This window comes from Emydura macquarii, unplaced genomic scaffold (genome assembly GCF_026122565.2).
Source record: "Emydura macquarii macquarii isolate MOO-44397 ecotype Brisbane River unplaced genomic scaffold, CSIRO-AGI_Emac_v2 contig_2988, whole genome shotgun sequence".
Taxonomy (NCBI): Eukaryota; Metazoa; Chordata; order Testudines; family Chelidae; genus Emydura; species Emydura macquarii.
Genome location: NW_027133125.1, coordinates 4,660,647 through 4,684,969, shown reverse-complemented (window position 1 = coordinate 4,684,969; position 24,323 = coordinate 4,660,647). Strand labels below are relative to the sequence as shown.

Here is a 24,323-nt window from a genome sequence, read left to right as displayed (position 1 = left end):
CCATGCCTCTAATAGAATATTTGCCAAAAAAACATCTGTGGCCAAAGAAATTATACAAAAAATATGCACATCATCTCCTGAATGAATAACTCACAGCGATACCCTTTTGTCGTCATCTGAAATTGCACTTTTAAAATACTGTGATGCATTAAACCATAACCCTGTTTCTATCTTTCCCTTGTTTCGAATTATTTAACATGCTTAATGACCTGGACTATGAATGATTAACCTTCTCTTCTCCATTTCTTTATCTTCTATTAGAGAGAACAAAGAAAACTTGGAACACAGCAAATGGATGTTCTTCTCGAAGGGAGGGGAGAGATGACAGATGAAGATGTGATACTGTGGACTTCTGTTACCCCCAGAACAATTTTTTTCAAACTACAGGAATTCCATTTGTCTCTCTCTGCCCCAACTGAGAAATATCCAGACAGATGGTTACTATTATTACTTCATATAAAGCTGTGGTACATTTGGACCCAAACACACCGCGACAACATGACATTAATAGCATGTCCTGGAGCCAAGAATTGTGGAGCAAAAGCTCTGAACGTTTTCCCACACTGCTCTGACCAATCTGCCAGTCTGAACTTGCAGCATTCCTGTTTCAGTCCTGAGCTGCAGATTGGCTCAGCAAGATGGGCAATCAATGGTTTTAGGATGGGAACTCGTCTCCAATAGGGACAGTCATCACCAGTTGCATGTTTGGCACTTTACGGACATGTAAGAAGACAACTGTCCGAAGTTTACAGGCACCTTACGTTAGCATGAGTGCAAGACTCACTGCCCAGCAGGATATGAAACTGATCCCCTGCGGTGAATGACTGCAGCATCAGTCTCTGTATCACATCCCAATCCGTATGCAGAACACTGTCATGAGGAGTTTCACAGCTTCACTTCCTGTCTTGAGCTACCAGACAGTGCGAAGCAGCTCTCTGCAGTGAGCACTGAAGGGCCGGGATAAATTGCCCTGGCTAGGCCCAACTTACCAAAGGTGATGTAGCCAATGTTGTCACCTACTGCTGCGTCTGTGTCTTTCAGCTCCAGGGGTGGCTCCCTGTGGTTGAAGAGCACCTGTGGAGCTGTGTGACTGGCACGGCGACCTTCCTTAAATTCCTGAGAAGACACGATAAAACCAGCATGCATTCACTCCAGTGTAAACTGAGGGTCTCCCCACTGCAATCTCAGCCTCTCACACTACACACGCCTGCAGGAAGTGTGAACACTGGCTTCTGATGCCAAGCAGTGTGTATTCGTTCGCGTTCTTTCTCTCTCCCTCCCTCCTTTACAGGCATAATAAATATTTAGTTCAGTGGAATCAGAGTCCTGTTATACCAGAGATTTCCTAATCCCGTGCAGGCTTTGTTTATTAGATTAAAACCCTGCCAAATTAACCAACAGTAACACAAACTGAGATCAGGGACATGAAACTCAGGAGTAGAAAGCTTCCTACTTCACACAAAACTAACGCACAAAATCAAAACATGGGAGGAGAGGCTAAAGAGCAGTCACTAGTAAGAGTCATTTGTGCTTTCCCACGGGAGCTGCTTCTGACTGTCAGTTTCCTTGCAAAACTGTTTCCTTCTTTAAGGCAAAAGAATTTAAGAATTGTCACCTACCAATGACGGCACATTTCATGCAGAATACGAGAAGCATGTGAAAGAATGGGTCCTAATTGAAACTGTAAGCCTTAAGCCAACGCTAACTAGGTGAAACACAGCCAAATGCTACAAAGATGCTAACTTCCCCAAGGTTGTAACAGATGGGAGGCTGCTGGCAGGATACTCCCCAGATGGGCCCCGGAGCGCTGGTATCTCTCTCTCACCCTCCTGCAAAATAGCCCAGATTTGTCAGCTTTCAGGGCGCATTTGTTTCATGTGTCCTTTGACATGGGGTGGGGGGCTCTGGCTGGTGGATGAAGAGCAGTTGTTTGGCAGAAGAGCTGACAAACATGCATTTCATTTGGTAACAGGATCCTAGGCGTTGTGCTCACAGCTTGTACATGGGCCCTTTTCACTATCCTAATTTGAAATAAAATAAACAAAAAAGTGATTTGTCCCACAGCTCTAACATAATGAATACACAGGAGCGACAGACCTGCAGACATCCTTTTCAGGTTGAGAGGGGGCCCTTCCTCCTGGCATCACCCAGACGCCAGGCAATGTAGTGCTGTTTTCCTTAATTAACCACGTACACACTACTTGCAACTTCACCCCTTCACACGCGGTAGGTGCACATCACTAACTCAACATTAAACATATCATAAATATCATCAGCTGTCCTTCGTTAGCTGCACAGCATCTCCAGTGTCTGAACTCTTCACCCTCCATATCCTTAGCATGGTTCCTTGCTGTAGAAACGGAAGGAGAAACACACGCATCCCATCTTTGGGAGAGTTCAGGTTGGTTACTAATTAATCGACTGGTGCCGTTTATTGGGATCTCCTTGTATTAAACGTCACAGCTTTGACATCCAACTGCTACGGCCATTGGATAAGCCAGTTCAAAGAGCTTCACTCTGGCTGAGGTGGTTAAGGGAGTATCAGCTCCATGAAAGGAAAGCTCAGTTATAGGTAGTGTTAGACACTGCCACATTACATAACTGAGCAGAAGGAGGGCGAGAGCTGCAGGACGGTGTTAGCATGACTCAGAGTGGAAATTCCTGTGGCTTGAATAGCAAGTTTTTAGACGCGGTAGAGAGTCTACAGCAGCCCATCCCATGGAAGGCTCCAAGCAACGCCTTGGAGACCTGCCTTAAAACCTGTTTTAACAACTAAAGGGTTTCCCCTCATTCACAGAGCTGAAATTCGGGGACACCAGAATCAGCATAGCACTGTGCACTTAAAGTTGGGGACTTTGACAAAAGCTAGAGAATTCATGTTTGAAGCAGATACTCTGCTCTGAACTCATGCAGACGCACACACAGTGCGAGCTGAGAAGACAGCATCAGCCGTTACGCTGGAACATGCAAGCTTATGTGGGCTGGAATCCCAGTCTTAGACCTACTAAACCACGACCCGGTGAACACTTGGGTTAATACCTGTTAACTGTGTTTCACCCCCGCCAGCAGCCTAGAATGGTGCATGGCTGTTCTCCCGTAATAAGTTTGGCACTCTTTTTGCAATGTGGACAGGGCTCTTAGCTGTGCCAATGTGATTGAACTGGCTGGTCCTCCTCCCTCCCAGCTCTCTGTGCAACAGAACATGCCAGAGTGCACTGCTCCACATGTCTTGTGCCTCTCCGCACAGGTTCTCAAAGCAATCTACTCCCTGCTGAGGCATTATGGGACAGCTGCCCAGGTTTTTCCCACAATGCACTGAGAGGCAGCACAATAGGGATGGATGGATAAACATGTCTGACAAATGGCTGTGATGGGAAAAAGTCGTTGCGTGAACAAAAGTGTTTGTTTTAAGTGACATATAAGAACCCGGAAAGTGCAGGCAGAACGTCAGACAGATGAAATTTCAGCATGCCAAACTGAGAAAGTAGTTACATAACATGCTAATTGTTTATTAGAATAAGAGAAGAACTCTAGTTTGGCTAAGTGACAACTATGATGGGAAAAATGGTCTACAAATAATTTAGTTTAAGAATGATATGAAAAAGCACTTATCCCAGGCTCTAGGTATATTTATAGTTTTTCAAAACGCACACAAGCAATACCACACACACAGACCCCGCAACCGCTGCAGACAGCCCATTAGTGCAGACTAGAGCGGTTTTTAAGGTGGAACACATTTACAGAGAATCACAGAAATGTAGGCCTGGAGGGACCTCGAGAGGTCAAAGTCCAGCACCCTGTGCTGAGGCAGGACCATGTAAATCTAGACCACCCCTGACAGGTGTTTGTCCAACCTGCCCTTAAAAGCCTTTAATGATGGGGATTCCACAACTTCCCTTGGAAGCCTGTTCCACCACTTAACTACCCATAGAGTTCGAAAGTTTTTCCTAATATCTAACCTAAATCTCCCTTGCCACAGATTGAGCCCATTACTGCTTGCCTATCTTCAGTGGACATGGAGAACAACTGATCACTGTCCTCTTCATAACAGCCCTTATCGTATTTGAAGACTTATCAGGTCTCCCCTCAGAGAGGACTACCTCCTATGTCTTACACGTGACACTCCTAGTAATACTTCCCAGAATATTAGCCTTTTTCGGAACTGCACCACACTGTTGACTCGTATTCAATGTGTGATTCACTAGAACCCACAGATCCTTTTCAGCAGTATGACTCCCTGCCAGTTATTCCCCGTTTTGTAGCTGTGCATTTGATTTTTCCTTCCTAAATGAAGTACTTTGCATTTGTCATCATTGAATTTCATCTTGCTGATTTCAGACTGATTTTCCAATTTGTCAAGGTCCTTTTTAATTCTAACCCGGTCCTCCAAAGTGCTTGCTACCCCTCCCAGCTCGGTGTCATCTGCAAATTTTATAAGCACACACTCCAAGTCATTAATGAAAATGCTGACTAGTTCCAGACCTAAGACTGACCCCTGCAGGAGCTCACTAGATGTGCCCTCCCAGTTTGACAACAAGTCATTGATACTACTCAGAGTGCTCTCTTACAAAGAGTTTGCATCCGCTTTATGGTACTTTCATCTGGACTGCATTTCCCTAGTACAAGAACGTTGTGTGGAACAGTGCCAAGCACTTTACTAAAAATCGAGATATATCACATCTACCTTTTCCACCATCCACTAGGCTAGTAACCTTGTCAAAGAAAGAACGGAGGTTGATTTGGCATGATTGTTCTTGACAAATCCATGCTGGCTATTCCTTATAACCCTATTAACCTCTAGGTACTTACACATTGATTAACAATTTGTTCCAGTGTCTTTCCAGGTATCAAAGTTAGGCTGACTGATCTGTAATTCCCCAGGTCCTCTTTGTTCCCCTTTTTAAAGATGGGTATTATGTTTGCCCTTCTCCAGTCCTCTAGGACCTCACCCATCCTCCAGGAGTTCTCAAAGATAATTGCTAATGGTTCTGAGATTGCTTCAGCTAGTTCCTGAAGTGCCCTAGAATGAATTTCATCAGGCTCTGCCAACTTGAATAGATCTGACTTATCTGAATATTCTTTAACCTGTTCTTTTCCTACATTGGCTTGTGTTCCTATTAATTGTGCTGGCTATAGCATTCCCTTGAACACTGAGATAAGTTATATGCTTTAATAGGATTCATTCTTGGAACAAAGAAGATAACAGCCTAATACCTGAACACAGCATAACACTGATCCGCTGAGGACTGGACTTGCTTAGAGATAATGCACTTTTGAATGGTCCTGTCTACTAGGCAGGCCCAAAGAGATGCCAGGGCACTTCCCATAATAACAAAGGTCTGCTCTGGTATCCTTTGCCAAAATTCAACCTCTCCCCCGCCAATGCTGAATTCTAGCCGGCTACTGCTGAATACCACCACCAGAGGTGGCTGCATTTCAGTGGAATTGCGTGTACGCTGAAGTACTTTGGGAGGAAAGGAGTTGCATAAATATGTAACATATGATCAACTGGGTTAAGCCAGCAAGGAATTCAATCATTAAAGACACCAATACGACAGACCAGATTAGAAGAGAGACTGTCTGAACTTATTAACATGGTTCTGCCACCCAGCAGAATTCCATCCCACAGAGAACAGGCTGCTGTGAAGCATTTACATGCATTAAGCCACCAGTGATCTCATTTCAGTTCAGTATCTTCTTGTTTAGCAATTCTACTTTAAGAAGTGTTTCTATTTCTGGCATATGCCATTTATAAACACCCATAAACAACTCAACGTCCTTCAGGCTCCATACCTGCATGAACACCTTCCCAATCACCACATCATCGTCATCCTTAAATACTGTGCTGAACACAACCGTGACGCGGTCCTTCTTTGACTCAACGTACCTAGGGGGAAAACCAAGCCACCGTGAGGACAGGCTCAAAACGTCCCACGGGGACAGGCACAGCTTGCAGAATGATTTGCTGCTGCCACATACAAACCAGATGAAAGAGGCACAGCCACCAGGTGATGCGTGTCAGTGTGTTCATGTGACAAGTCACAAGGTGAGCTCTATGGAGTGAACTGTAGTGACTGCAGGAGATACTGGCCATATGCAGGGACCGGTGATGGAACATATTGAATCCCCCCTTGGCCTGGACACTGAGCATTCCACAGGAACAAGGCACAACATTTGAGTGTCAGTCCCAGGCAGCAAAAAGCGATGTCACTAATAGGTCACTGGGTGTTAAACCTGTGTCAATCAGATGGGCAAGTGTTGCCTTAGCAACACACCCGACAAGCTGAAGGATAAGCAAACCCATGCATAAAACACTGGGGACCTCGCAGCTTACCACAGTATTCCCTACATGTGGGAACACAAAGGCCTGGTGCAGAGTTAAACACATCTTTCCTGTGCTGATGACCGCTTTGGGAGCGGCAGGATGTACTCTGCATACTTACATTGTCTCGTCGTCCCTGTAATGGATGACAGCTCTCTTCTCCCCATCCTTCCCCTCTTCCTGGCATTTGAAATATTTCTCGAATACCGAGGCAAAGCAGTTCCGCTTCAGCATGCCAGCTTGGTGCACAATAGCATCCTTGGCCGCAGGAAGGTTCTCCAGATCATATAGCAAAGAGACATTGTAACCTGCAGAGGGAGGTTAGCCCACCGTTACCATTTATAATCACACTTGAGAGAGAGAAATTAGACACTTTCTGAGGCAAAAATCCTACTACGCAAATCCCACCATATGAATTTGCTTCCATATTATCTCCTTCTCACCTCTTCCAAAGCCCTGAAGGGTGTGGGCTCCCACGAATGTCAGTGTCTGACACTTTCTAACCCAGCGCAGGGAGCAGCCATTTAACTGAACTCAGAGCGAGGCCATGGTACGATTACGCATTATTTCCCCATCTTTCCCATAAAGATAGAAGCGATGGTTCAGTAGTTCCTGCTCCTAAGTTTTATACCGAGTGAGTAGGAAGAGAGGTTGTCACAAGTAACCATGGTTTTCTGACTCTCATTAAAGGCTTGTCAGTCTCATCACACAGAACAAAACTCCCTATTGTGAGGAACGGAGGCTTTCTCGGGGGTGGAATCAAGAATTATGGTTTGTGCTGCATATAAACTCGGCCCCGCTATCCCCAGCCCACCTTGATTCTTTTTGTTTTGTTTTAAAAAGCTTTTCAGTTGTACTAAGAGCCCAACTGTGTCAAAGCACAGTGCTCATCTGAACCTTATTTATAAAACAGCGAGAGAGCGGAGAGTCACTGTTGCGTTCGGCAAACATTTAAAAAAAATTATATTCAGGCTTACCTGATTCTGGATTTACCAAGAAGTTTCCATAGACTCTCTTCAATAACTAGGAAACAGACAAAACGTCGGCAGCGTGAGACTTTGCCTTCCCCTCAGACCCTACACTCTTTTCCCACTGCTAACACCTTTTCCCTTCTCTCAGAAGGCCCTGCATCAGCTATCTGGACACGGGTTTAGGCCATGTCTGGTCTTAACCCAGAGCCCCAAACTATGGGTTTCTGCATGCTAGAGCTCCAACAACACTGTGGCTGGCCTCACTGAAAATTAGTCTCAGGATACCATGTTTTACAGAACTAGCTTCCTCTTGGACTCTCTCATTCATCTCTGTGAATGCCAGGATTCCAAGATGCAAAATTCACCATCTTCCCACCCTGCCGGGACCGACCTGCACCCAGGCCTTGCTCTGCAGTTCCCTCAGAGGGGTAGTTGATTCCAGTGCATGATCCCTGCACTGTTCCACGGAGTCAGGCAGCAGTGGCTTGGCAGCCAGACTAAGGGAGAACCAGAAGTGAAGACAACAGAGCACACTGCAGCACCCAGGGAGATTACCCACTGAAGCCAGCCCCTCCTCGACCCCATTCCCTGACACATATAGAGCTGGGGGAAGGAGGGTCTCTGCCAAGCCACTTGGATAACATCCCAGGAAATGAAGCCATCTAAACAACATAGTGAAAGACTCTATCTTCAGAAATAATCACTGCTGAATTAACATCAATGATTATTTTCAACTATGAGCTGTAGTTGTGTGGGTCTGTGAGGGAGCTGGGAATAAGAAGTATTTCATGGCAACAGAATAAATTAACACTGCAGCAGAATTTAAGGGTGCTTGCTGCAGAAGTTGGCCCCATTCTGCCATCAAGTGTCCTTACTCTGTGTGACAGGAGAAAATAGACATTCAGGTGACCCCATCTGCTAAGGCCTTTGCATCAAGAATTCAGAGAATCCTTTCACTTCATTCAGAGAATCCTTTCATTTCCAAGTACGAGCATGTGATGGATTCGGTTAGTGATTTGGAATTCAATACAGATTATTTCAATTCCCCTTTTAATAAAGAAATATACAGAGAACGTACATTGGGGAAGTCAGAAATGAGCCCCTGACCTTCAGCCCACAGACACTACAGATCCCACACTGCTGCTTGAGTGAAGATGGAACATGACATTCCAGCGGTGTCTACACTGAACTTGATGTTAAACTATCTCACCAGTGCTGTAATGCAATAGTCAGAGCGCTTGTGTGGCATCTTTACCACTGGAAGTGTAGGCCTGGCTCAGAGCAGCTCTAAGCCACATGGGGTAAAAACACTGGCAGTTTACACTAATGCTGCCAGCATTGTGATCACTAGTGGGAGATTTTAATAAAAAGATAAATGCAGACAAGACTTCTGGAGCCTGCAGTTTCCACAGGCTGCATCTTCAGTCTGCTCCATCCCACACTGGGTAAGTGTGGTCTCCTGGCTCTCAGCAAGTTCCCAATGCTCCCCGTGGCCAAGCAAACAGAGTATTCCTGAACAAAGTCAATACAGGGCAGAAACAAGATGAGCAAATCACCTGTACTTATTCAAGCACTGTTTGACAATTCCTGTACCAACTCTCCCCTTGTTGGAATTCTCTAGGTTTGAGACGCTTTCCAGTCATTAGTAAGTAAAACTCATTTATGAGCAATTTTCCCATATTTTCCCAGGAAAAACAAACAGAAGACACCCAAAGCGTCTTTCTGCTGAGTGAACACCATTAGGTAACATGAAGAGATTTGAAAACTAATTCAGGAACTGAGTCATACTTCCTGCTTCAAGATCCAACCACAACGCATGGATGTTCATAAAAGGCCTTTTCTTTCTACCATAAATGGCTCTCTGCAGCATAAGCACAGTTGAACAGGAACTAAACCTGCTACTTCACACATCAGCTACAAAAGCGGAACGAGGCAGGGCAGCCTGCAGATAAAGGCTCACACATGTTAAAGGCAGCCTTTCATTTGCTATCAAGTGCGGTTAGAATGAGAAAAGCAGCACTGTGGGGTTCCATATTTATTCACTCAGTGACTTCCTTAGCAAGTGGGTTCAGTTTACAAGAGGATATTTCTAACTGCCAGTGTCTTACATGCCGTTAGGGGGATCTGAAAAGTCAGCTGTGCTCTTCTGCCTCTTATGCTTTTACCAGTAACAAAGGCTCTGTAATTGGAACTCATCAGATATTGACAGGAACAGAATTCAGCCTGTTCTTACAGAATTGTGGATGCTCTGTGTTGGCGACAGGAGTAACACGGTGTCTATTTCGTAGTGCAAATATGAAGTGGTGCTAGTTTACAGAGACATTTTTCTAACCCACCGGGCCTTGATAGGGTCCCGATCCATTGTAGTCAATGGGACCCCTCCTGGGAGTCAAGTAAGCATGTACAACACAAAGTGTTTGCCGGACCAGGGCCTAGAGTAACAGGAAGAAAGGGAAAATAGGAAGTGTGCTCACTTACCTCATCTGCACCATGCTCCTGTAGCTCTTTGTAGAATTTCAGAGAAATACTGACCATCACCTTTGTCTTGTCTCCATTGGGGTTTGAAATATGATAAAGGACTCCATCGAAATCTTGGAAGGAAGCAGAACAGAGGGAGGTTAAGAATTCTTCTGTAGTTTCATAGGGCCAAAGCACTGGATCATTAATAGTTTTTTAAAAAGAGGGACTGTTTTAAATCTCCCACACTACTGGGCTCTCAAGCACAGTCGCCTGTAATTAAGGAAACAGTGGGAATGTTATGTAGGGATACTGGATATTAGTAACAAAGACTGAAGAGATCCCTGACAGCTTTGTTTCTCAAGTTCAACCCGGCCTTGCTTGAACTGTCACTGACAAATCTGCCACATGCTTAATCCAGGCAAGTGTCCGGAGATGAAGAGCTCTCTCAGATGGCTAACTTTTGTCTCTTCATGTGGCCTGAAAGCTTCCTTTGGCAGCCACACAATCTCTGACATTCTTGCACCATGTAGGTTACACACATCAGAAAGAGAAAGCACCTAAGAAGAGTGGAGCCAGAGCAAAGGCAGTCTCCTGGGGCAGTTTGCGATCTAGGTTCCCCATTTGGTTCAGAAGGCAGAATGGCCTCTGTTTGGTTTCACTTAAATGCTCTGTTTAAGAGCAGTACAACCCTAACTGGTACGTGGAATCTAACATTTGAATTGCAGGATGAATACTTGCTTACAATTTTCAAGTCACATCCCATCTCATTGGAGAGTAAGCTACAGGGAATAGGCTCTGTTTATCTTGGCCATTTGAGTGCTTATAGTCCTAAATCAGCCTCCGATCTGCTGTATCCAGATGGGCATTACATACCTCATTACACATGCCACTATGGGTACATCCAGGCACACAGGGTAAACAAGTTAAAACCATTTAGTTAATTCACTGTGCAAGTGCTGTGACCATTTAACTCACTGCCACTGGCACATGCATTGGGTGAGAAGGATGGATGGAGAAAGGAAACTAACCGCTTCCAAGGACAGTTCTTTGAATTATTCAGCCAACAGGAACTCTTACTAACTATACTGTGTGGCACAGACACACAACGGCGCAAATTCGTCGATTAAACAAATCTCTCCATGTGGTGCTAGAGGAATTCAGGTACACCAGACACTATGTCGTCAGGCCATTCAAGCTTGAATTCTTTCAAGGAGATGAAAATTTTGCGGAACGTACCTGCAAATGTTACTTCTACTGCCTCTGGTTTGTTTCTAGAAAATAGAAAACAGGCAATGTCAAAAATCAAACTGCAACCCCCTTAGAATTGTGCAGAAACATTGACTTACTCATTTTAAAAAGCCACATGTCCACGTTTCTGATTAGGAGAAGTGGCTTTTTCTGCAAGCCCCAACTTCTTAATGCAAGTCAATTAGGAAAGATGTTACCGACCAGAGTCCTGTACTTCCCCATCACTATCTCACTGCAAGCAATGATCTTACCTCAACTGCTATACCCAGCTTTTGAAAAGAATCTTGCCATTTTAGTATGATATTACTCAGAGTCTATTCATAGATACGGGAATTCTGCATCACAGTCGAAGACGCTAAGTAATTAACAACGCGTGCATACCTTTACAATTACTAAGACATGCATTTTTAAAATCATTTTTCTTTATTTTTAGCCTGCCAAGAGGACAGTTCCTGAGTCAGTGGCTCCCCTACAAGCATGGACATCACCACAGCCATGTAAAGCCTGGCAGGGAAGTGCAGCCCTTACAATACTTTAGGTGTTAGCGATGCCACGGACTTGCGGGAGAGAAAAACCCTTCCTCGGAGCTTGGATCCTTGTAGATGAATAGATCAAGAAGCTTTTCAAATGTGTATCTCATCATATAAATTTAAACTGTATCTAGGCTTCTGTTTGTAATTTAGGATCCCAAAGAACCAGACATTTGAAACATTTCACTTTGCCTCTAAATGCTCTAAGCCTAAAGGCTTAATAACAATGCACTAAAAGTTGCATTTCTCTAGGCAATGGAGTTAAACTGGCACTAACTACTCTGATGGATCTGAGTGCTTATGAAGGGTGAACTTGCTATGATCCATAAGTGGTTTGCTTGCTGCCTCTGCATCCTGAGAGGTTTTATTGAAACCAGAGCCATTAATATGGGATTCTCTGCTGCGAAGTAATACAAAGGTAGCGGTAAGGTATGGGCAGGGAATTCTACAGAGGATAAACAGAAGGTCAAGGTAGACAATTTGGGGATTAGATAGACAAAGGCGGGGGAGGTAAGATCCTTTATTGGACCAATTTCTGTTGGTGAGAGAGACACACAGAGTTCTCACCAACAAAAGTTGGTCCAATAAAAGATATTAACTCTCCCACCTTGTCTCTCTAATATCCTGGAACCCACACGGCTACAACACTGCATACAATTTGAGGATTGACAGTTTGTTCATTTTGCAGTTATACCTCTGTTTATTTTTAAAACAGAATCTAGTAGCCACTAATGGACTGGGTGCAAATAATTGAATGAAAAACACTGCATAAAATATTAGGACCAAAGAACTCTGAAGATAAGGCATTTGGCTTTCCTCCTCACCCAGATGTATCGAAGTAATGAAGCAAAAGGCCCAGTTCAGCAAATAAATCAAGCTGCTATATACACAGACATGTCTTTCAGGGTGCCTGTGGTCACAAACTGGCTGCCCCTCTCTAGATGTTGGACCTTTTGTTGAATCTCACTCACTGTAGGCAAGAGCACACTGGCAGATGCCAGGAAAACCTTGGCATATCAGGGAAACTACATGAACGCTGGTGGGAGAGCAATGGCTTGGAATTTATTTTCGTCACCTTGTTTCAGAACCAAACAATTGTAATGGGTTTTTTTGCAAGATAAAAGCCATTGCTCTGCCCTGCCATCTGCTCCACTTGCAGACAGCTCCACTTCAATCACTGCTGTGGGGACTCAGGAATGCAGCAAGGTGTGCCAAAGCTCAGCAAAGATGCATGGGAAGACTGATGCAATGAAAAGTATTAATGCTAGGGCTCCAAGTACTTCATATCATTGCTTTGCTGGGGTAGGAAAGGCACTTCTCCGGAGGCTGAGGTCTAAGTGCACTTGGTGGGCTTATCCAGCCCTCACTGGCAATGGCATGATGATGAGCCGTCACTACTTTCTGTAAGTTAGCAGCTGTAAAAGGCAATAGCCTCCTTCCTTATGAAACTGGAAAGTCTCAATCTTTTGCACTGCTACAGCAGCAAAGATAACACAGCACTTGGAAGAAGTGATGCAAGTGACTTGGGGCAGATTTTTAATTTAAAAATGACTACCAGTTGCTTGTTGACCTCTCTCTCTAATCTCTGCTCGCCAGCTGAGTCTTGGGAAGTTGCTCCCCACTCCACTTCAGAAGGCACTTCTATATTATAACTTCTGTTCTGAAGTAGGGCGCAATTCCCAAGTCACGTCAAATTAATCTCTGCTCATTGGGTAATCAGCCCACAGCAGATAAACAAAAATTAAACTGGTGCGCATCAACTCACCACACACTTGATGGTGATTGGCAGGGTGGCTCTGCTCAAGGGAGGTCCATGAGCAGAATAGCAAAGAGGTCCTGGGGGCCAGGAGCAAAATATTGTGAATAATGTGCATAGCACCTCCCCAAAGTATTTTGTTGACACCACAGCCATGAATAGATCATTCTTTGATAGGAAGTAATGCAAAGGAATAGAGCAGAAATAAGGCATGGGCAAGGAATGCAGAGTGCATCAGTTTGTTTCTGTGAGCATTAAATTCACTCAAATTTAAGAAAGCGTGTGGACTAGCAATATTTCAGCAAAAACCCACATAGGGAACATTAAGATGGTAAAGTTAAACACTCCAGAGTCAGGAAATACTAAAGTTAAGGGTGCACATGCAACCTTAACTCTGCCTTCCTCATGCATAGGTAATACAGCAGTTTTTAATTACATGATCACACACCATTTGCCAAGCTCACAGAATCAATATTTTCTAGAAACTTTCTTATAAGTATAATATCTTCTGCTACTGTGTACTATTCTTGTGCATGCCAGACCACAGGAAAGCAAGTTATACACAATACGTGCAGTGAATGAGGCAAGGAATGTTTAAGAAGGGAGCAGAGTCCCTACCTACTTACTTTGCACCTGTAGAAAAATAAATACTCACAGGCATTTCTCAAGGAGTTTCCCTGCCAGATTTCAACTTCCTAATCACAGCCATTTTTGGCACCATAGTTTTTTAGAGTAAAGTACTTGAACTATTTTTCTTAAATTAAAATGCCCCCCAGGCAGAGATCAAGCCTAAAAAAACATCAGCCCCACAGGTAAAAGTTTCAGAAGCGGACAAGCAACTGAAAACTGGGGGTTACAATGGAAGTGCTCACACAACACTATCCCTTTAAAATGGGCTCCAAATAGAACAGGTGAAGTAGCTGGGATCACTAATCCTGATCATACTGATGATGAAGAGCACATAGCATTTAGCCTGCAAATTGCTGGCAAAATCCATTATAAAAGCTCCTTTCAGATTCTTACACTTAAACACATCACCTTGCTTACGGAAGGGATTCCTTTAAATTCACAACTACAAGAGCTAGCAGTTTAGCACCAACAGCATCACCGCAACCTAAGTTTGTATATCAGCCCACAAATCCAAGGGGTCTGTACTATGGAACCTTATTCTTCTTATGTGGCATCTCCATTACTGGAGGTTTGCAACTATGGTAGCCCAGCCTGTGAGATCCTCTGCTCATCTCTTTGTGGATGACTAGTCCTTTTGATCCATGCAGAATACTACATCTTCCACCCAAGATCTTCTTTCTCTGCATCCTGCTCTTCCGCCCTCAGCTTTCCCTTTCTGTGCCAGTAAACAGACACTGCCTGCTGAACCTCTTAACATTGTGAAACCATGTTCCTCAAAATCAAGTTTACTCAATTTGGCACTGACATGGAGTTCACTTATCCCTGATCCACATAGCTCTCTCTGGAGTCAGACTGTCTAGGTTTTTCCATAACCTTAAGGTTTCAGACAGTACATTGTCTTCTGCTACAGTGAATAATGAGCTCCTCTTTTATCGCTAAGTTGCTATCTCAAGTTTTCTGCAGCCAAAATCCACCTGTACTGTGAAAATACAACAATCTTTTCTTTTTGCTACATTCTGTGCGAAAAGGCAAACAAAAAAGGCTTACACGCCAAAAATAATTCAGACAGCTCCCTTTTTGTGACCAACTCGAAACACAAGACAGACCTGATTGACAAATCCTTCTGAACTCTGAACCCAAAATGGCAGCACTTCTTACCCAAGGCAGCTGTCCATTTTCCACCAGTGTTAATATTAATCAAGTCCAAACCACCCACATGCAGTCAAATACTGACTGAATCCTCCATCAAGAACATCTGCTCTGTGCTGAGATGCAAGAATAAAAAAAGGGTTCTGGCAGGTACAATTTCTGCCTGCCCAAATTTCCTCCCACCATTCTTGCCTACCTCAACTGATTCTTCTATAAGATTAAGTGGACTTAATGTAACAATGTACGTTGAACTCCAAATCAGATTTTTCACCCCCAGCAGAGCTATAGCTTCAAGAAGATCTGCAGCTTCCAACATGCACTTATCAACAGCAAATCCTCATCTGACAGCATTTCCTCAGTTTTGACTCAGACAATTCCAAGATCCTCACCCTCATTACTCAGGCTACATATGCTTGCAGCCATATGTAACTATAATTCATTTAAAAAAAGAGGAAAGGAATTATAAATCTTGTTCAAACTGTCCTCTCGTCTTCTATATTAATCAAGAGCATGTGCAAATGCAGACTGGGCTAGTAATCACATGGACGGCCTGATGAGAGGACCACATAGTTCATAAATGCCTGCACCAAATAAAGGCTATTGATGGTACTGAAGGAGCTATGCACAGGTATGCTAATCTCCAACTCTGAAGGATAAAAATAAACTACTTCAAAGTCTTACAGGACAAAGCATCCCTTTGTAGTCATTGGAGTCTATGTACAAGTTTATCTGAGAGGGGTAAGATAGCATCTCATGATGCCTGATACAGCTTGCAATGACCTTCATTACACCTAGGGAAGAATCAAAGCAAGGAAGTATTGTCTAGTGGTCAGAGCAGGGGACTGGGACTCAGGAACTCTGAATTCTATTCCTAGCTCTGCCACTCGCTCACTCCTTGATCTTGGCCACGTCACCTCCCCATCCTGTAGTATTCCCCCTCATTTGTAAGTTGGAGATATCAATCTGTTGTGAGACTCGTTGATAAAATTCTCTGAGATCCTGAGTGGAAAGGCACGACAGAAGTTCAGTGTATAAAGAGTACTGGGACATGGCACAGCCAAAGAAACGTAGCTGTAATATCTGGAGTCTTGCTCTGTCACATACAGCATGCCACAACCACACACACTTCCTTTCTGGTTTGAAGCAGACACACTGCAAGTATTCACCTTGCTGGCCTTGTGCTGTGCACTGCGGGACTCCATGAGAGAACCAACTGTTATGTTAAGGCCAGGCTTGAAAAATCCCTTTGCCAGTCACCTATTGCAAGGCTTCCCCCAACAGCATGAGGATCTAAGCCATCCATTTTATACCTACCGTTGGCTAGCATGTTTAGTCCTCTGGCTAGCACCCGCATTTTTCTGTATTAACAAGAGTGCGCTTGGTGCTGTGCAAACATGGTGCATGCCCAGAGACACTTACACTCTAAACGGATAGGCTACACAAATCAGACAATCTGATTCCACTGCAGTTTCTGCTAAGCCTATCTAAGACAATATAACCAGGATGATTTAAATTAAACTGTTCGACGGAAGCACGTCTACGACAAACTCCCAACCATGACATCCTGCAGAGTTCCAATAGTTCTAAAACCACTTTCCAGGTGTGAAGATGAATGCAAATAGGTAACATTAACCACTTTCACTTCTAGGATTGCTTTCTCACTGTAGGGCATAAATGCTGAAGCGTTCTGCTGTAGAAGATGCAACCAAGTCCAGCAATGAAGGAGTTAAAGTGACATGGATGCAGTAATAAGTACAATAAGTTGTGTGGTTACTGCTTTAAAGGCTCTCTAAACCCAACATTAAAGATGGTAGGGCTGGATTTTTGCCATTGGCTGCCACAGGAGTCATGGATTCCATAGTTTCCATGGGTTTTTCTTTATAAAGAACATCCAGGACTTGACATTCTGGGATTATTGCATACTGGTGGGTGGATGCAATGAACCATCAAGAATCTCATTCAACTTGGCAGCTCTCAGGGTTCGAGTGGGAGACAGAATGAGGAGCTCAGAAATATACGAAACCAGATCAGTAAATTCTTAGTAAAATCTTAAAACCTCCAGAGAAAGGGAAAGATTCTTTTTAAAGAGACATATAGGGCCCTAGCCTGCAAAGTGCTATTAATCTATCTTGTCAGGGGCCTATCACATTGATAATTTTCCATGGGAGTAAATGGAACCCATGTTCTGAAGGATCACATTTACACAGTGCATTTCTCAGAGCAGGTACCTTGCTGCCCAGCTTTTCTATAAAGTGCTTGTTACGCCAATGATGCTATAAGCTATATCTTAACCTGAAGCTAAACTGGATTTCAGAAATCAGTTCTAATATAATTCTATGAAAGTGCAAAGTATCTTTCATCTGAGGTTCTGAAAGTTTTACACAAGTTGGATATTATCCCTGTTCTACAGCTGGGAAAACAAAGCTAAGTTAAGTGACATGACCATGGTCATATAGCCAATCAGTGGATAAGTTGGAACTACAACTCAGGCCTCCTGATTCCCAGTCCTGTGTTCTAACCATTAGATATAACTAAGTCTAAGATTTAGTCATGGGTATTTTTGGTAAAAGTCACGGACAGGTCACAGACAAACAAAAATTCACAGCCATGACCAGTACATGACTGACTTTTACTATAAACAGCCCAGAGCAGCTAAGATTTAGTCAGGGGTAAGTGCCCCCAGCCCACCATTCAGAGGCCCCCGGGGACTGCTCTCCGACAGTCCCCAGGGCCACCCCCGGGACTGTTGCTCAGGCAGACCCTGGGAACAGCCGGTATGACTGGCCCCAGGAGCGCCCAAGCCCCAGCGGCTGGCCCCGGGGCCAGCTGCACTGGCCACTGCAGCTGCGGAAGTCACAGAGGTCGTGGAAAGTCATGGAATCCGTGACTTCCGCAATCTCCATGACAGACTCGCAGCCTTGGACGTGACAGCCTCTATGACAGCAGGCATGTTCAAGTCTGTTCAACCTCACCACAGTACTTGCTCAATTCAAGTTATTTGGACTAAACTGGGAAAATAATGATTATTTCAGGTAAGATGTTCAGACTTGATTTTTCCTATTACTGAATTCCTATGATTTTGCCCTCATCATGACCACCCTGCAACAGTTCCTAAGATATACCCTGATAAAACAATAGCTAAATCACATAAAGCAAATGCCACCTGTGCCACCTCAAAGTCTTAAGATATCACAGTGGACAATCATCCATTTTCCAAAAGGATGCACACCAGATTTACGGTTTGACTTTGAATAATGGAATGCATTTTGAGATCTCAATTTAATGAAGGCATAGAGTGAAATCCACTTCATGTGACTTATAAGAAACATGACAGGTTGAAAAATACATCCCTGCATGTTTCAGATCCTTGTCTTGGCCCTGTGCTTGCCTGGACAAGAGTACCTTAGTATCAGCTAGGAAAAAAATGCAGAAGTTACAACTTCTTCTCTACTAGAACCATGACCAAGGCACAAAGATTATACAGAAATAAAGTCTATTTGATTCATTTTTTAAAACCTAAAAGCAGTTTTTAGATTAACATAAAGCAAAGACAGATACCACATCAGCAAACCAAGTTGCCGAGATAAAGCAGAACCAATCCAGAAACAGTTGGTGTTGCATGTAAGTATGGCCAATGCAGAAGTGATGTTTTATTGTGGAGTAAAATGGAAATCTGCAGGCATGCAACTGTTACAGGATGAAGGTAACATGGTGATTTTAGTGGTATGAGCCAACAATTTCCAAAGGCTGTACTTTGCAACCTGAGCTGTAATCGCTTTATTAGATAAGAACGGTGACACACGTCCTCCAAGCTGCCTACTACAGGAAGAGCTCCTCAGTAGAAGCCTCATGGCAAGAGCACTTTTGAGAGACACTTAACCTCTAACAGACAATATTTTGTGCTATACAGGCCAGGCAATCGCTGTGCTTTAACAGGGTCAGCGGAGGGCTGTGTGTATAATGCGGTTGCCATGTCTTGGCAGGACTCTTTGCATTAAATGCTTGTAAGGAGAAAAGCTGTTTGTTTAGAGCTAAGTCACTCTACAGCCTACAGAAACTCATCAGGGGATCAAAGCCCGGTGACTGTTCAGATTCCTATTTTATTACAAGTGGACGAGGATGAAAGACGGGCATGTTACTTTGTGAAGGTCTATTCAATGTCTGAATGCTTGGGGGGAGTGGGAAGAAGCAGGTCATGTTTTGCCCAGGTTACTACTGTTCTGCACGCACCAGGCAAACAACTTCAAAGAAACCTTTGGGTAACAGAGAAAAAGCAGAAGAGTCATGAGACTGGGTTCCTTCCCCTGAGCCTGACCTGGGGCCTGTCAAGGGCTCCCGTCTGATGCCCTGTGAGTGTGCAGAAAGGGGGCTGGCAGCTCCATCTCCGCTAACAGAGGAAGTACGCTTTAAAAGTAACGCCAATGCTTTCCGTGCAAACGCTGATTTTTCTGGGGCCTTCTCTACAGACAGGAGTCGTACAGCTTGTAACGATAGCAGTGCAAACTCCGATTTCGAAGTGCGCAGAGCGGTTTAGTGCTCTAGGGGGACTAAGCTACCCCAGTACAAGCACCTTTGCACTGGCATACCTGCGCCCCCCCGAGGGGCTGTACCCCCAACACCGGGGGATGGTTTGCACTGAAACTTCCTCCTCGCCCACAGGACGGGTGTGCGGACCGGGCCCAGAGGTGCCCGCGCTGCCTGCTGGCAGGATCCCGCCTCTTCCGAGACAGCCTGGGGGGGCTGGGTCTCAGAGACAGGTAGCCAGGAGCTGGCGGCCCACGCCTTCCTACACAAGCCACCGGGGCTCCTCCGCTGAGACCCACCCGCACCCCCAGCACGGGGGGGGAGGGGGGGAGCTGAGCCGCTGCGAGCCGGGAAGAGGGGGGCGCCTCCCTTCCCCCCACCCCACCCCGCACGGCAGGGCTCGGCCCGGCACGCAGGGAGGCGGCACCTGCCCGGGCCTCGGTCGCACCCACCGCCCCCGGGGAAGGGCGGGGCGGGGCCCCCGCGCCTGCTGGCTGCGGAAGTGCCGCACCCGGGCCGGGCGGCGTGTCTGTCCGTCTCTGGCTGTCTGGCTGTCTGTCTGTCGCCCGGCCCCCCCTCATGCCAGCCCCTCACCCCCCATCCCCAGCCCCTCACCCCCGGGCTGCTCCGCGCCCCCCCCCCGCGCGCTCACCCGGCGGCCGCGCCCTCGAACTTGAGCGCCAGCGTCTCCTCGATGATGCGGTTGTTGACCTCGAGCAGGATCATGGCGCGGGAGCCGGGCCGGGCCGGGGCCGGCGGCGGGGCGGGGACGGGACGGGCCGGGCCGGGGGGGGTCTGAGGGAGCGAGGCCGGGGAGGGAGCCGAGCCCGCTGCGCGCACCGGGGACCCGCCCGAGCCTGCGCCGCCGCTTCCGCTCTGTGCCCCGCCCCCCTCCCTCGCGGCTCGCGTCACTTCCGCTACGGAGGTGGGCGGGGCGGGGCGGGGGCAGGTGGGCGGCTGCGCGCGCACGCCTCCCTCGCGGCTCCCTGCCCCAGTCACCCGGGGCCCCGCCCCCTCGGCCGGGTCCGTCAGTCGCGCGCGCGGCGCTTGGGACCGGCCGCTGGGGCTGGGCTGGTGTGCACGGGGTCCCGGCTAGCTCGCGCAATCCGAATTACTGCCCGACGGGGGGCTGGTGTGCATGGGGTCCCGGCTAGCCCGCGCAATCCGAATTACTGCCCGACGGGGGGCTGGTGTGCACGGGGTCCCGGCTAGCCCGCGCAATCCGAATTAGTGCACAGGAAGGGTGGACTGGTGTGCACGGGATCCTGGTTAGCCTACCCAATCTGAATTAGTGGGCAGGTGTGCACGGGATCCTGGTTAGCCTACCCAATCTGAATTAGTGGGCAGGTGTGCACGGGATCCTGGTTAGCCTACACGATCCAAAGTCGTGCACAGAGTGGGTTGGTGTGCACGGGGTCTCAGTTAGCCTACACAATCCAAATTCCTGCTTGGGGTGGGGTGGGTGCCTCGGATACTAGTTAGCCTGCACAATCTGAATTAGTGCTAGGGTTGCCAGCCTTGCGTTTGAGTTTTTACTGACATGAAGCTCTGACGTTGATTTTTTTTTTTTTACTGACGCAGTCAGCTTTTTACTGACATCACTAAAATACCATAAACCATTCAATAATGTCACACAAGTCTGTACTCCGGATATTCTGTACACAGGAATTCAGAAGTACACAGTTAGCTGCAGTTAATTGATCCATCAGGTTCTTTGGGTGTGGGCAATAATAGAAAACAGGACACTGATAAAGTCATAGTCAGTGTACTTTTATGATACAAGAAGTGATTCTGAATGACAACAATGTCAGAATACAATGTATTTTATTTCTATCCAATTTCACAGACATTTTCGTTTATTTAGGGATTTATGGACAGTGTTAAAATTGTACATTATTTTACTGACTGTCCGTAAATTTACAGACAGTTGGCAACCTGGGATCCTGGTTAGCCTACACAATCTGAATTAGTGCCCAGGTGGGCTGGTGTGCACAGGATCCCCGTTAGCCTACACAATCCAAATTCATGCATGGAATCCGAGTTAGCCTACGGGAGCCACACCGTATTAATGCACAGGATGGGCATGTAGGCACAGGATCCAATTGTGACGTTCCCCTCTGCAGTCTGGACTGGTGAATCACTATATCACCCCAATCTCCCCCTCTTGGAGCCCATCTTAACCTCTGCTTTGTTGTGTGGACTCCCACTCCTGGGCAGATCATGCACAGCTTCCAGCAAGCCAGTGGCTCCCAATTGATTGAGTGCTTCTGGCAAGCCACTCTTTAGATCATGTAACAGAAGGACGCCAGCCAATATCTCCCAGTCCAAGATGCAGACCTAGCAACTTCCATCTTACAATGTTCAGTGCTGCCCACTGGACACTGCAAGCTCATAATCAGTTCATCAATTTAACAAAGAAACAGCTTTGTCACTTCAAATGGAGTCTCTAGCACACCTGGAACCAAATGCATTGTTTTAGAATTAGATAAAACAAACAAACAAATTCATTAAGTACAGAAAGATTTTAAGTGATTACAAGTCAGAGGAAAACAAGTCAGATTTGATCAAGAGAAAACAAAAGGCAAATCGCATTCTAAACTAAGCTTAACACTTTCAACAACTTTACAAACTCGGATGATTCTCACCACAGGCTGGCGGGTGTGCCCTCAGCCAGGCTCCTCAGCCAGGCACTTCGGTTGCTTGGTGGTGTTTGTAGATGGAGATAGAAGAGAGAGAGAACAGCAAAATGCGTCTCCTTTTTAAAATGTTCCTTCTCCATCTGGGGCTTTGCCCCCCTCCCCTTCAGGGTCAGGTGGCAAACAATGTCCCTGTATGATTCCGTCCGTTCCCTGAGTCACTGAGGTCCTTTGTGGATTCATTCGTTGGCTTCTAGGCCAGTCCTTTGTTCCTGGAATGTTGAGCTGGGTTGTTCTATGCAGGCCCTAATGAGGCACGAACTGCCCCTCTGCTCAGAGAGTCTTGCTTGGATATGTTTTAAGCCATGAGACACATCTTTGGGCATATCACATAGCGAAGCCTCATAACCATACACGTGGAACTGCAACAAACATATTACTATAACAATAATGTTCAGTACTTCATGAGCATTTCAGAAACATCTTACATGGCATACTTTGCATTAAACCAGTGGTTCTCAACCAGGGGTACATGTACCCTTGGGGGTATGCAGAGGTCTTCCAGGGGGTACATCAACTCATCTAGATATTTGCCTCATTTTACAACAGGCTACATTATAAAGTACTATCAAAGTCACTACAAACTAAAATTTGTTTATATATGCTAAACACTGCAATGTAAGTACAATATTTATATTCAAATTTATTTATTTGACAATTATATGGTAAAAATGAGAAAGTAAACAATTTTTCAGTAATAGTGTGCTGTGACACTTTTGTGTTTGTCTGATTTTGTAAGCAAATAGCTTTTAAGTAGCTTTTTTTGTAAGCAAGTAGCTTTTAAGTAGCTTTTTTTTTCAAGTAGCTTTTAAGTAGCTTTTTAACTTGGGGGTACGCAAGACAAATCAAAATCTTGAAAGGGGTACAATAGTTTGGAAAGGGTGAGAACCACTGCATTAAACAATACTCAGTGACACTACAAGGGTGATCATGAGGGGTGCAATGTGTCACACCAATCTATTAGAATGCTTTGAGGAGGAGAGCAAGAAATGTGGACAAGAGGGATCCAGTGGAAATAGCGTACTTGGACTTTTAGAAAGCCTTTGAAAGGTCCCTCACCACAGGCTGTTAAGCAAACTAAGCTGTCAATGGATAAGAGGGAAGGTCCTCTCGTGAATCAGTAACTGGTTAAAAGATAGGAAACGAAGGGTGGGAATAAATGGTCAGTTTTCACAATGGAGAGGGGTAAATAATAGTATCCCCAAAGGATCTGTACTGGGATCAGAGCTGTTCAACATATTAATAAATGATCTGGAAAAAGTGGTAAACGATGAGGTGGCAAAATTTGCAGATGAAACAAAATTACTCAAGATAGTTAAGTCCAAAGCTGACTATGAAGAGTTACAAAAGGGATCTCACACAACTGGGTGACTGGGCAACAAAATGGCAGATGAAACTGAGTCTTGATAAATGCAAAGTAAAGCATACTGCAACACATTATCCCAACTATACATATAAAATGATGGGGTCTAAATTAGCTGTTACCAGTCAGGAAAGAGATCTTGGAGTCATTGTGGATAGTTCTCTGTAAACATCCACTCAATGTTCAGCGGCAGTCAAAAAAGCTAAGAGAAAGTTAGGAACCATTAGGAAAGGGGTAGATAATAAGACAGAAAATATAATAATGCCACTAGAGAAATCCATGGTATGCCCACACCTTGAATACTGCATGCAGTTCTGGTCATCCCATCTCAAAAAAGATACGTTAGAACTGGAAAAGGTTCAGAGAAGGATAACAAAAATGATCAGTGGGATGGAACAGCTTCCCTATGAGGAGAGATTTAAAAACCTGGGGAATTTTCAGCTTGGAAAAGAGATGACTAAGGGGATACGACAGAGGTCTATAAAAGCATGACTGGAGTGGAGAAAGTGAACAGGGAAGTGTTATTTACTCCCTCACATAACACAAGAGCCAGGGATCACCTGATGAAATTAACAGACAGCCTCCTTAAAAGAAACAAAAGGAAGCATTTCTTCACACAGTGCAGGGTGGAACTCATTACCAGGGGATGTTGTGAAGGCCAAAACAGTAACAAG

General features: G+C 45.3%; 1 protein-coding gene across 1 annotated transcript in view; it reads right to left on the bottom strand.

Annotated features, from left to right (window-relative positions):
• The window catches only part of ARPC2 (actin related protein 2/3 complex subunit 2), a 33,855-nt gene extending 13,395 nt beyond the window's left edge, over positions 1-20,460 (bottom strand). Inside the window, exons 1-7 of the mRNA XM_067570079.1 lie at positions 20,243-20,460; positions 10,990-11,024; positions 9,772-9,884; positions 7,300-7,345; positions 6,444-6,630; positions 5,794-5,887; positions 990-1,116 (exon numbers count right to left, since the gene is read on the bottom strand). Of these exons, the coding sequence (XP_067426180.1) occupies positions 990-1,116; positions 5,794-5,887; positions 6,444-6,630; positions 7,300-7,345; positions 9,772-9,884; positions 10,990-11,024; positions 20,243-20,316 (676 nt within the window). The 5' untranslated portion in view covers positions 20,317-20,460. The remainder of the gene's footprint in view (positions 1-989; positions 1,117-5,793; positions 5,888-6,443; positions 6,631-7,299; positions 7,346-9,771; positions 9,885-10,989; positions 11,025-20,242) is intronic.
• Between the last annotated feature and the right edge of the window lie 3,863 nt (positions 20,461-24,323).